The 13993-nt window shown below is 41.4% G+C and overlaps 1 protein-coding gene across 1 annotated transcript; it reads right to left on the reverse strand.

The window, feature by feature from the left end:
- Positions 1–393: 393 nt before the first annotated feature.
- On the reverse strand, positions 394–12967 carry PWP1 (PWP1 homolog, endonuclein). Its single transcript, XM_019615374.2, has 13 exons — positions 12471–12967; positions 11971–12056; positions 10511–10607; positions 9876–9986; positions 9095–9225; positions 8126–8199; positions 6404–6500; positions 5696–5757; positions 4894–5005; positions 4325–4415; positions 3102–3223; positions 2529–2634; positions 394–1836 (listed from the first exon to the last, which is right to left on the reverse strand). Exons 1-13 carry the CDS (start codon positions 12601–12603, stop codon positions 1721–1723), a joined length of 1338 nt encoding a protein of 445 aa, XP_019470919.1. The 5' UTR covers positions 12604–12967; the 3' UTR covers positions 394–1720.
- Between the last annotated feature and the right edge of the window lie 1026 nt (positions 12968–13993).

Consider the following 13993-nt stretch of genomic DNA (forward strand, 5'->3'; position numbering starts at 1 on the left):
AACTTTTTCTCTAAACCTTGTAGGTTGGTTTTATGGCTTGTTTGTCTCTGCTATAAGTGGGGGTCAGTGAGCTGAACTGTTCCCTGACAAGATGCTTGGTTAACCCTGTTAGAGTCTTGCCATGAACAGCCTCATTTCAGTTGTACCTCTCCCTCTACACTGTATTGCCTGGTTTCTTTAAAGTCTTTGTGGTTTGAGCTTCCTGCTTCAAACTCAGAAGCGTACCACGCTTGCCCTCAGAGATCAGTAAGTGAGGCAGAGTGAGAGATGTTGTTTGGTCAAGGGAGAGCTGGGAGAAGAGGTGCCTAGTTGTAGGGACACAGTTTCTCACTAAAACAAAAAGCAGCTGCTACAGCCAGTAATTACAGAGGCAAAGCAACAACTACCCTCAAATGAGCTTAACGTGAAGCATTTATTTCAAATAAAGCTTGGAAAAGCTTGCAGCTTTTCAGTGCACAGTACATGACCAGAGTTGGTTCTGGTGCTTTGACTTTCTTCAGATTCACAAACCCATTCACTGGGGCCTGGCAGAGTGGGGCAGGGCTCCTGGCACATGCAAGAATTGTTTGTTTGTTCCTGCAGAGCCCTTCTGAACACCTGTCACCAGCCTGGCAACAGCTGAATCATTTATGTTGGAAAAAGCCATTCTGAAGTTGAAATTAGAAGCAGGCACTTATTTCAAGGGTTGGGACAGAAACCTACAGCTCCACTTCCTCCCTAGGGGGGCCTATGCCAATCATTTGTCTGCTAACAACCAGAGGAAGTTACAATGAGCCAGGGTGGAAAGCAGCTGTAGCAGCCTGTAAACTGTGCACTGACCCCACTGTCTGTGAGAGCAGCTGTTTTAATAACTAGGGGTTTTGCAGCAGTAGTGCTTTAATAGACACCTTTAATATAAACACCTTCCACTAGGTGGCAAGGGAAGAGTATCCGTTTAACTTAACTTCTTCTGGCCTACAGTAAGGCACCTGGTACTCGTTTTAAATGTGAGGAGCCTTATAGAGGTTCCTGCTCCTACAAGTCAATTGAGTGTCAACCTAACCCCTGACTTAAGAGGAACCAGAGGAAAGAAATCCTTGGTCATGGTGGGACAGTGCGGAGATGTTTCTGGTTTGATTTCAGTGATCTCAAGTGATACATTTCAGGATTCTACTCAGGGACTCAGACATACTACATACTACCCAAGAAATACTCTTTAAAGTTAAAAAAAAACTTAAATATGAAAAAGCTTAAAATCTGTTTTAGAATTTTAGTCAATCCAGTCTCAAATTAAGGATAAGTTATCTGATTATTTACAGCTGCCATTTCTCCCAGCATCTGTCTGACATTTCAGCCAACAGTTGCGTAGTTTTGTTCCTTAACACCATCAAGAGATATTTACCTTCTTTGCAGTATTTGACAAACCTCTGACAGCAGCAGAATGCTTTTCTGGCGACGGTTTCATCTTGTATATCAACTCTACACCCAGCAGACCTTAATCCAGGGATTGTAAATTCAAGCATATGGAAGCGATTCAGTCTTTTGAAGCAGGTGAGAGAGGCAGAACTCGCAACTGCAGATTTGGGAGCTGACCCACGTATCCTTGTTTCTTTGAGATAAAGAAGCCTGCAGTTTGAACGACATGAGTCACTTTCACAAACGCTCTCCAAACAGGGGAATTGGTAGAATACACCTGAGCTGTAGTCCCTTCAGTTACTTTGAGTTTGTGAGGTTTGGTCCATCACGATTCCATCGCCATCTCTGAACTATCGCTGCTACTACCAGCCAAGGAGCTGCAAGCCACAGAGTTTGTGCCAGCCAGAACAAGTCTCTCTCTGTTTCCAAAAACTTCATTCACTGCAACACAGGTAAGGGAATGCTTACATGTTACTTTCTCAGAGACAAGAGCACTGCAGCAAGTACAGCGAGGCAAATACAACAGAACAGAAATCCTCACCTGATGCAGCTTCAAAGCCTTCCCCATTACCCAGAGCAGGGAGTTGTAAGCTTACATGTCAGAACAATCTGTTTCCCCATGTACGATAATTGAATTACAAGTCATGGTATTTCTCCCCCAGAGAATCTCTAGATGTTTCCCTGTGTGTAATTCCCTTACTGAAGCACTGTGAAATGGATGAGTTTTGTACAGCAAAACAGTTTAAATTATTTATTTCTGGTTTTACTCTCTCTGGGTTCCATCAAGCTCTTAAAAGCCTCAAAAAATTCACACCATTTAGCTACATGCAACTGAGACAACTGATCAAAACCAGTCCTCACTTCTGTGCACTGCTTGTTTATACCAGGAACATTAAGAAAAAAGGAAGACTGCGAGCAATGAGGTATTATATTTCAGTTACAAGAAAATAAATTGTGGCAAATACAGCTCTCCAAGGTGGAAAAAAAAAAGATATTTTTAAGCTGGTAGTGTGAAAACATTCAGTCTTTGTGTACTTCTTTAGAAGTGTCACACTCAGAGCCACGCTGTATTACTGAATATACAGATACACCCTGGGGTAGAGCCTAGAGATCCCAGAAAACGAGAATCTTACCTGCAGAAATGCTGCTTATATCCCAGACACGCAGCCCTTCTCGCTCTCCTCCAAAGGCAAAAACAAATGGGAAGTCAGGGCAGCAAGCTGCGCAGAAGAGAACACCCTGGGAAGGAGGGAGAAAAGTTGTTTTGTTTTTTTTTTTCCTAAATATCATGTTAAAATGATTTTATCATCTGCAAATACTTTTACTGGGCAAGTTATAACAAATGTAAGCTCTCTGTTTCTTGAAACTTGACTTTGTGTCCTTACAAAATAATTGTAAGAGCTGTTAATTGTATTTAACAAATCATGTATTCATCTTGAACCTCAAAGATGCATGCTGGAGAACTAATAGTCCTACTGCAGAATGCTGTATCTGACATTCAGATCCAAGCCTTCAAAGCAGCCTGCCAATTATGTCTTGAACTGAATACTGTGTTGTAATGAGGAATGTTTTACCCAGAGTACACAGATGTGGGATTTGTGTTGTTGTTTCTTTAAGACGTTACACAAAACAACATTAAATTAGAAAACAGATTCAGCAGTTATACATACACCTCCTTAGAAGCAAGAAATGTAATCAAAGATTACCATTTTCATATCCCTGGAATGGATTAAACTTGGTTTGCCTCCCAGGATATCCCAAATTTTCACATATTTGTCAGCAGATGATGTCACAAGGCACCCTTTAACCTGACTACTTAGTTGTAGCCCTGGAAGATATGAACGCATCAGTGTAAGAGCATCAATCAATCACCGTTTCAGAGATGAGGATACATTTAGAGTGAAAGCAGAACAAACCTAATATTCTTCACACACTAAACTCAGTTCCAGCAAAACAAAGCAAAAAGTTAATGACAGTTGTGTGTGCTACCACTGCTCCCTACAGCAATAGAAGAACCTTTTGAGAGCAAATTTCATGTAGGCCTATTTTGTCTCTCAATGTCATGACAGTAACAGTGCAGAGCACTTGCTGTTGTGCTTTTCACTTGACATAACCTGGCTTCCTCAGGCAGTTTTCTTCACTCAACTCCATCTCTTTAGCAATCTGAGATGATGGGACATACTGACATCTCATTTTGAGCACCTAATCAGGTATTCTCTTCAAGTTGCTTTTTAGAAGTTTCTACACTGGTCGAACGATTTAAGGAGTCTAAAGTAGACTGTGTGGAAACCTTCCCATGTGGAAACCTTCCCATCTAAGTCACCATCAGAGTGAAATGCCAGTATAAAATATTACGGATACAGAAGTTCTGGTTCATAGTCCTGGACCAGATTCCATAGTTATGTTCTTTTCTTACCCCAAAAAGCAAAAAGAGCATATCCCAGATGAACAAATCTGTTTCAAAATGCTTATTATTCATGATATTCACTGAGACAAGTTCACTGTTGTTAAAATACTTTGCTTACAATGGTTTTAAACGAAAAGAGCAGAAATTTCGATGTTAGGAAATATTTCACTCAGAGGGCAGTAAGGCACTGGCACAGATACCCAGAGAAGCTGTGGGTGCCCCATCCCTGGAGGCTCAAGGCCAGGTTGGATGGGGCCTTGGGCAGCCTGAGCTGGTGGGTGGTAGTCCTGCCCATGGCAGGGGGTAGCAGTGGGTGGGCTTTCAGGTTCCCTCCAACCCAAGCCATTCTAGGATTCTGTGGTTCTCAGCACAGATGGTGTCATGGGCCAGCTACTCACTATTACTATGCACTAGTTTATTTTTTTGTTAAGCAAGGAATCACCACATCTCAGTCACATCAGCTGAAGACATCTTCCAGATAAGCCTTACCACTGGGGCAAACACAACACACACGTAATTTACCTGATACTTCTTCGTCATGAGCCTTCAAAGTAAACAGCGGCTTATCAGAGCGGGCATCCAGGCAGTACACAAAGCCATCCTCTGTGCTCGCCTAAGGAAACCACAATACTTTGAAAGCAAACAGCTGTAGTCATTTGTTTAAAAATGTTCTATGCAGTAACACCCATTCTCTATTAAACCCCTGTCATCTGAGACAAATTTACACTGCTTCTTAGCAAGACGTGTTCCCCCGTACACAGCTCTTCACCTCCAAAGTCAGACTTCATACATCTGGACTTGAACTATTCTGTGTATATAAACTACGTTGCAGTGACTTCTGCAGAAATCTTAATCGTATGCAAATTTCTTTAACTGTATTTTGCTTTGAATACGGCTGCAGAGCTCAGAACTCATGCTCAGCACTGAAATACTGAGCTTTTTGTCTCTAAACTCATTGCAAACTTTGGAGCCATCTAACAGCTGCCTCACAGACCTACACAAAGTTAAGTGTCATCATACTGAGAGAAAATACAAAAACACAGGTTAAATGAAGCAGCCAACAGGCCAAGAAGAGAAGAGCGTATACTCACTAAGAAATTACAAGGTGAAAAATGATTCCAAGTTACTCTTTCAACCTGACCACTAAACCGCCAGATTCGATGGTTATCTTGTGGGCTTCTGCAATCGTACAGCACAGCTGATCTGTGGGAAAACAGACAGGAAAGGAAAAAAGCAAAATCACAACAGAACTCTGTGAAGTTCATTTTACCACTGGCACCTACAGATGGTTCTCGGATGCTTTACAGGATGAATCCACAAAGGCAGTCTGCTGGTCAACAGACAGTGTACTGGCATGTAGGTGGCCAAGAGGTCACAAAGAGAGCTAACAATGGATCAGGATGTTGGTCTGAGTGCTTGGAGATTTTTTCTTATTTTTACAGAAGGAATTCTGGGGAGGAAAATGGGCAGAATCCAGCTCCCAACAACATGGGGTTCTTCTCCAGCGTAGCAAGTGCATAACACAAGCCAGACAACGTAAAGCCCGACCTAGTCTTACAGCTTGGAAAAGCGCAGAGAAGTTTACAGGGGGATGAGCAGAGGTACATTTCTACTGCAGAAAAAGACAAATTAAGAAATAAGTTCAGTTTGGAGCAGATGCCTGGCACAGAAAATTTCAGTCCAGATGGTTAAAATATTTGGCTAAGCTGAGAAAGAGGGAAGGAGAGCTGTATTTTGGCCACGTACAAATCTGGCTACCTCACTGGAAAGAAATAACAATCTTACTCAAATCTTAAAAGCAAATTAAAAGAAAGCCCGAAGCAAATTAATGGGCTTAAGATGGGCATTAACATTGGGCTAAGTGTAACATTTAAAAACATTATTCTGACATACTTATCGTAAGATCCGGAAATAAGGGTCTGAGTTTCAAAGGGATGAAACTGCAATGTCTGGACCTAGGTGACAGAAGATTTTATTAAAGAATAAGCATTGAGATAGAATCATAGAATCACCAACCAAGGTTGGAAAAGACCTCTAAGATCATCCAGTCCAATTGTCTGTCTATCACCAGTAACTCCCTTGCTAACAGCAAAATAAAGTTATAGCTATGAATAACTAACTCCCACATTCTAATTACAAGATTACTTCATTTCCCAAATATCCATCACTATGGAATTTTGGTATCGCTTATTTTAAACCTTTCTTACTTAGAACAAACTACAGGCAACACTCATTGTTTCCTTAAGCAAAGCTTACAGTTTGATCTATGCTCAGAGACCTGTTTTTTGAAGCTTCGTCACAGCACTATTAGATTCCCAAACTCGGGCTTTTACACAAAAGGCATTAAAAAACAACAACAAACCACAAAATTGCTGTAAGTCTCCCATGATTTTCTAATGGATAAGTTGATTAACATTTTTGAAACTAAATAGAGTTGTCTGCAAAAGCAAATGATTCAGAAATGTAAAGAACTCTGCACAGTTGATTGGAAAACCACAGAGCTGCTGTTGTATGTGCTCAGCACTGAGCAGCTACAAAAAAACTGCAGTATTTTTTTCCTCTGTGCTTTACACTGAAATAAACACATTAATTATTACGTACCTTGTCTGTGTGTAGTGTCAGGCTGGCTGCTGGTTTGCCCACAGACATATCCCACAAAATCACAGTACTGTCAGCAGAAGCACTTGCCAAAACATTCCTGATAATAAGCCAAAAGATAAGGTTTAAAAAAATCTTATAGACACAAAACCTAATAATGGTCAGAAATCCTAAATACATGGAGGATCTGATTTGGAGATCAAGTATCATAGAATCATGAAATGGCTGGGGCTGGAAGGGAACTCAAAGCCCACCCAGCCTCACCCCCTGCCATGGGCAAGGCTGCTCCCCATCAGATCAGGCTGCCCAGGGCCCCATCCAACCTGGCCTCCAGGCATGGGGCACCCACAAATACACTGGTCTATGTAATCACAAGTAAAGATCTGCTTACATCTTCTCCCCACGGCATTTGAAAATATAACTTACTGCAAGACTTCATGAGCAAAACAAAGTGAGAAAGACTTCAAGCGCTTCCTTCCATTTGACATAAAGATGGTATTTTGCAGCATTAATGCAACTTCAGTCTGTAAGCATACGCTTGCAGCCAAGATCCAGACAAATCTATTTTTAACAAAAAACTCAGCTCTCCAGTATTTGAGTGTTTATATAACTAACAAAGACCCAACACTATACAAGTTTTATTTCCTGAAAGCTCCATCAGTATCGTGGAGTTCATAACCCAGTATATTATTGCACTGTACATTCCAGACACTTTAGCTCTTGTAGCTGTAATTTTGTGACTTATCTCTGTCCTATCACAATTCAATCACTTCTAAGTAATGTGAAAGTTACGTTTGAGTCAGACTGATGGAATGATACCACACCGTGCGTGTGCATAATTTAAGATCAACAGACAACACATTGTAAGAGCACAACTTCTGCACGTTTATTGAATATCTGTGAGTGTGCTTCCTCCTTTGGTGCCTAGATGACGAGGAGCTTTAAGTAAAGACTGACACCTGCTGATCAGAGAACGTAGAATTGATTGTGTGCATCTTCAGACAAATTTAAAAAAAAAAATCTATCATTGGGACAATTTCAAGACCCATCCTAAGAATCCTTTAACAGTTGATTCATTACAAACTACCTAAGCAATAACGAGTGGCTTCTTTATTCCAGCATGCACATCATCCTTAACCTCTCCCCATAGATGTGCCTGCTTTGTGTTCCTTCAACAGCACTAGATTGCTAACTCACTCAGGCAACAGGTAATTCCCACAGGTCAGAGGTGTATCTACAGCGATGCTATGAGGGTTTTTACAGTCTTTTCTCTTCACAGCTCTAGGGCAAAAGCCAGAGGAAAATAATACACAGCAAGGACTACCTTCTATAAAGATACCTCCATCTGCTGAAATGCTGTTTTAGGTCAATGGCGGCCTGGCCCAGACCTTGTGCTATTCCAGTTTGTTCATCTGGCTTAAATGCAGCTGCTTTATTGAATGGCTTGGAACCACCTTAGTTTTGCCCTCATCTGTACAACTTGGAAATAAAAGCTATCTGCAGCAGTATATAAACATTTATTTTAAAAATAAAGACGAAATCTGGTGTCCTAGTTTTGTTCCGTTCTGTTTTTTAAAGGGACAAATATTTTTGAGAACTGATTCATTTCAGAACTGCTTTCAAGTTCAGCACTACACTTCATAAGATTTTGAACTAGTGAAAAAAGCATGCCTGATTAACTGTGCCAATGCATACCCAAGCATTGTTTTTCAAATACTCCTTTACCTGCTTTGTTTATTCCACGAGAGATCGAGAACAGCATCAGCATGTCCTTCCATTGTCCCTTCCTGAGATGAACCCTGGATAGGCAGATACAGCACAAGCAGACTTCAGAACGTTACAGCTTCAATGGAAATCAAGCAGCACAACACACTACTATGAACTCCTTAATGCCTTCACAAACAACTACACTTTTAAAATCACTCTTACTTGCTGCAACAAGGCACCTTCTCTTACCCCAGCTCTCAGACTCCATTCACAGCAGGAGAGCTCACAGAACCAGTTACTCCCTTCAGGCTACAGAAGAAGAAACTTCATTTCCACCACCTAACGCGCAGCTTTTTCAGCTTCTTTCTAAACTCTCCTGGCATTTACTTCTTTTCCCCATCAACTGCACTTTTGGTCCTTTAATTACCAGCTCCCAGAAATTCTAATTTTAAATGGTTAAGCTTTGAAGGATTTTTCTAGAACAACTGGAAGGCACCCATAAGTTATCCCACTCTTTCTCTGCTCTTTCCTCCAGGCTTTAACTGTCCCTGCATAGAGCAATGAGTGTTTCAAGCTGAAGTAACATTTACGAATGGTTGTCTTTAATAGCAATTCTGGTACCTCAGTCACTCTCTGGGGGTGCCTCTATGTACCCACACTGTATTATCTCAATAACTACTTTGAACATGCCTCAGTTTCAGATGAATAAAGCTGACAGAGGTGAATCTAAACAAGCTGTGTTTTATTAAAGTAAACCTTGTCCCTTATTGCTCAATGCCATTTCAACTCCCTGAGTCACAGGCAAATAGCAGTTTCAGCCCCCTGTACACAGCCAGGACACTATCTTCTGTAACCTGTCCAGACATCATCCTTCAACACAACAGAGGGAATTAAACCAGACTACCTACAGTTTTATTTTTTCCATTACAGGAAAGAAGTAAGAACATTATCCTCGCTCTAAGTTTCCTCAATTCAACCAATACTTACTTTCTTCCCTTTCTTTTTCTTCTTTTTCTCTTTCTTGCTCCCAAGAGAAAAGACAGGTTCTAAGCAGTCCACTATATCAAGGTCCCAAATATCAATAACTGGGGTCATGTTACCCACTGCAACATAATTTCCTGCACACACACATACACAAAAAAACAAACCAATAACAAATGCAATCACATTTAGAGTTATAAAACAGCATATTTGGCAACCCAGCTGCTGCATATTTCTTCAAGTAAAATTTCTATTTATGTGCCAGAATTTTCTATTTCAACGTTTTTGATTATTATGACTGACAAGGACGAGTTTAAAACTGCTGAAAGCAGATGCTGCCAGAAGAACAACTGATGTGCTCCTTTAGTACACTTCCCTTTCAGTACACGTAACTGTTCAAACAAGCCCTGTTAAAGCACCACAGGAAAAATGTTACTAAAAACATAAATATAGAGGAATGTTGCAACAGTGCTGTGCCATAATGAATTTGAAACCTTTCACTTGTAAACATCAAAAAAGTTTGCTTTGTTCTGCTAATTTAACAATAACTGAACTATTTCTAATTAAGACAATATTTCAGTTGCATCACTTGTTATTCCAGCATCACTAAGGTAACTTATCACCAAATGAAAGAAAAAAAAAAAGATCTTCAGTTTTTCCTTCTTAACATCTTGAGTTTATTTCTTAAGTTTCAGTGAAGGAAACTACTTAATAACAACATTACATTTACGTACTTTTCAAGTACAAATACTTTCATTGGACAATTACAGTATCCTTTGTCATTTACCTGATGACTCCTCAGGATTGGGATCAAAATTCAACCACTCCAAACTCAGAGGATAAGCAGGCAAGATAATATCATGATGTACATAAAATGAGTCTTCTTCGTGATTATAAACTGAAAAAGATGTATGTGACATCAGTGAAGAGGAAAAGCAAGCAATGAAAACCAGCTCACCTCTGCAGAAAGAAGATATGGCAAATACTAAATTCCAAAGGAGATTTGAAATGCAAATTTCCAATATGTTCAGAGCTCCCAAGTAGAAGTCATAGCCTCAAAGTACTGCTACAGCTCACAAAATCCTACAAAACTAACTCCACCCTGCGTACTTTAGAGACAAAGTGAAAAGTTAGCAAAATTCAGACATCACAATGTGCATGACTTTGTTTAAACAATCATTTCAATATAAATACTCTGTACCCACGATCCCAATTTTCTACATGAGGAGACACTAACGAAGTTTGAAACATTCATTTCATAGAAACAAGAAAGTCCAGATTCAGTAACGTGGGACATTAGGTAACAGATGAAGAGTTTTCACTTCCGAGGAAGCTGAAGACTCCAAAAAAACAGCCTCATCTTCTACACATGGAAAAAAACCAACAGGTTTCTCTGTAAGGCACAAATCCTACATTACTTACCATGGACCTCCAAACTACAGTAGTCTTTATCGACTCTGCCACAAAGGACAAGATTGTCATTGGGCTTAATCAAAAAGTCCTCCTGTTCGTATTGATCCTGAACAGTGAAAAGGAGAGGCCAACACATGTTAAGCAAAGAACACACACACACACACACACACACAACTGCACAAATTCCAAAGGCTGAATCTGTAACAGTTTTTAAGTGTTACAGAAAACAACCAACACCCTGCAGCCTACCCACCCAAAAGCATCATATAGTGGTAGATGCAGAAAAGCAGAACAGGTTCTGTCATGGGAAGGCTGAACGTATCTCTGAATACTACAGAGATAGCATTAATGTGGACGTAATTGGATTTAGAAAAGTGTTTCATTACCACACATGAAACCATCTTTCGAGCCCACCAAGATGCAACCCATCACTGAAAAGAAAATCACCACCAGGATCCCACTTTTGTAGCTTATTTCCCTTTGTCTCTCATGCCTTGAGCATCTACATCATATAACAACGGTCTGCACAATAAGTACACTGAGGCACTGCTTCTCACAAGCAGGAAGCAATTCCCAGAGCATTAAAACATTGTCCACATTCTGGAAAATAGTTCCAGAGAAGTACTGCCTGCAGCTATACTGGCATTCAGCTGCACCAGAACAGATGTAGCCTCCATCCAGTTCTCATTGTTACCGAGGAATGGAAGGCATTCAGGGAATTTTTGTTAGTGGAAAACTAGGAACTGCATATTAAAGTCAGTAGCCTTACACAGATTGCCATCCTTCAAATAAACAATGCACAGGAGACCTTTTGGGCACCATGTTGCAAGCTTTCAATAATTTCTTATTCATTCACTCCAAGTATTTTTTGATATTTGCATTCTGTCAAGTATTGCAATTTTCTGAATTGGTCCTATTAATACTGTACAGTACCTAACTCTTCAACAATGGTGGTAGGAAACACCAAGAACAACAAAATGCATGCTGGAGCACCAAAAAGTATCCTAAATAAACAGATGTATTTCTTCAAGCCACAACACTGATTTGACATGATTACTTTGCATTTTAGTTGTTTTCTAAACTAGCCTGAGTTCATCTGGCTGGAAGGAACACGTAGGAATCTTGCAGTCTGGGAAGCTGTCTTATTAGGGTCATTAGTGACCTGAGATTTGTTATTTCTTCAAGCATTTTCTGTGTCCTATTAGCTAGCTCACAAAGCCCCTCCACATACAGAAGTACATGTCTTAAATCGTGAGTCAGTTCACCTCAACATTTAACTTAAGCATAAAAAGCACACGTAAAGGGGATTGCACAAAGCAATCTTAAAAGAAAAGAATTCTATCTGAGCACAAATCTGGCAAACTTTTTAAAGGACCACAAGCACCCTAAGGCAGCTTGGGAGGGTAGAAAACCTAAATGAATTCTAAGTTTATGCCGTTGCAAACATTTAACATTTTTACAGTACTTACAGTGTTTTTCAGAGTGATGTAAGGATCCTGATCATTGCTTCCATACACTGCCAGACCAGCCAAAGTCTCTCCAAGTTTGGTATCACCTACGTGGGAATTTCAAAGTATTTCTCATACGTGTCAATGACCACCCAGTCAGAAACTCCCGCACCACTCCATGCACTGTAAAATATCAGGAGTGGGCTACATGAACTTCCAATTTTCAAACGCGAGAACCTCAGCCAGCTCCACTGTTGAGAGCTGCTCTGCTCCAACACAACAACAGAGGGAGCAACAGCCCTTCCAACACCACCCAGTACTAGCACAGCAAGGAGCGGACATGGAGTTATTCCACCCACTAAATCACTTTCTAAATTGAGACAAGCAAAGAATTCAAAATGTGAATTTCCAGCGCTTTAAACTAAGCACTATGTGGTTTTAATATACTTGTGTCCTAAGCATAAAAAGAAGTGAAGAACGTTCTTAAGTTACAACACATCTGACATTTCAGTTTCTCTTACCTCCATCTTCCTCTTCATCATACTTGTCTAAATCATACTCAGCCAGCTCATCATCAGTCAGTTTTTCAGCACTTTCCTCCTGCTCTTCATTGTCAGGAGGCGACTCAGCCCTGTCAGCAATGGCAACATCCATGCCATCCGCTGGCTGGCCCTGATCCTCTTCATCGCTGCCATCAGAGCCCTCCCTGTTTAAAGACACATCCCCTGAGAAACCCAGACAGAATGCTTCTGGGAGACTGCTCAGCAGCCTGCTAGCAAGGCTTCAGCACATAGAGTCCTGGCTGTTTACACACACTGTATTACAACCTTTAAGCCAATCATTTGGAAATCTATCCACTCCCTTCCTACCTCTTCCTGAAATACAAGTCACTGCTCTCTCAGGCTGCCTGAGAATTGTGATGAATATTTTTCTCACATATTTTCCTGACAACTATTAGCAAGCATGCAGAGGAAGGCTGACAAACATGGTGAAGGGTCTGGAGGGTAAGTTGTATGAGGAGCGGCTGAGGGCCCTGGCTTTGCTCAGCACAGAGCAGAGGAGCTGAGGACAGCCCTCATGGCGGCTGCAGCTCCTCACAGGGAGTGGAAGGCAGCGCCGAGCTCTGCTCTGTGTGACAGCGACAGGGCCCGAGGGAACGGCATGGAGCTGCATCAGGGGAGGGGCCGCTGGATGTCAGGGACAGAGTCTGCACCGGAGGGTGGTGGGCATGGAACAGAATGCCCAGGGCTGTGGATATGGCACTGAGTACTGGAGTTCAGCGAGTGTCTGGGCAGTGCTCTCAGGCATACTGTCTGATTTTTGGTGATGCTGTGTGGAGCCAGGATCTGGACTCTGATGATTCTTCCGGTCCCTTCCAACTCAGGATATTCTGTTATTCTGTGACAATGCATGATTTCAAATGACTTCCACATTTATCGTTTATCTTGCCCTCTTTTTGTTGAATACAATTTTTTCAACCTCTACTCTGCATGTTTGCAGGTGTCTAATTCCTCCCTTCTCTTTTTTTTGCCACCCCACCCCACCCCACCCATAGGCCTTCTCACAGGTAATAACATTTGTATTTCTTCAAGATTTTTAAGACTACACTTCCTCATACTTCCCATACTTGTATTAGAAGATAATAAAACATAAAGCTCACTGCATAGGGTCATGTTGCAGGTCACTCCTTACAGAGCAAAGTTTGCAACATCTCAAGAACTCTGAACTTTCATAGCAATGGTTCAGTCTGCAGATTGGTTATTAGACAAGTGTCTTCTCTGAAAGACTGTGGTGCTGCAGTGGCACAGGCTGCCCAGGGAGGTGGTGCAGTCACCATCCCTGGAGATGTTCCAGAACCGTGTGGATGTGGCATTGAGGACATGGTCAGTGGGCATGGTGGGGATGGGCTGGCGGTGGCATTAGGTGATCTTAGAGGTCTTTTCCAACCTTAACAACTCTATGATTCAAAGAAAACAAGGGAAGCCTCTCCCAAACGCTTAAGATGATTTTGGAACGCCCACCTCCTCCTGCCCCCCGCCCCCTG

Source organism: Meleagris gallopavo, chromosome 1 (genome assembly GCF_000146605.3).
Source record: "Meleagris gallopavo isolate NT-WF06-2002-E0010 breed Aviagen turkey brand Nicholas breeding stock chromosome 1, Turkey_5.1, whole genome shotgun sequence".
Classification (NCBI taxonomy): domain Eukaryota; kingdom Metazoa; phylum Chordata; class Aves; order Galliformes; family Phasianidae; genus Meleagris; species Meleagris gallopavo.

Coding starts and splice junctions, on each gene's coding strand:
- PWP1 (XM_019615374.2), bottom strand. CDS start 12,603: ATGGATGTTGCCATTGCTGACAGGGCTGAGTCGCCTCCTGACAATGAA. Junction 12,057..12,470: donor TGATGAAGAGGAAGATGGAG/GTAAGAGAAACT, acceptor ATTCCCACGTAG/GTGATACCAAACTTGGAGAG. Junction 6,501..8,125: donor TCGTGGAATAAACAAAGCAG/GTAAAGGAGTAT, acceptor GCTTATTATCAG/GAATGTTTTGGCAAGTGCTT.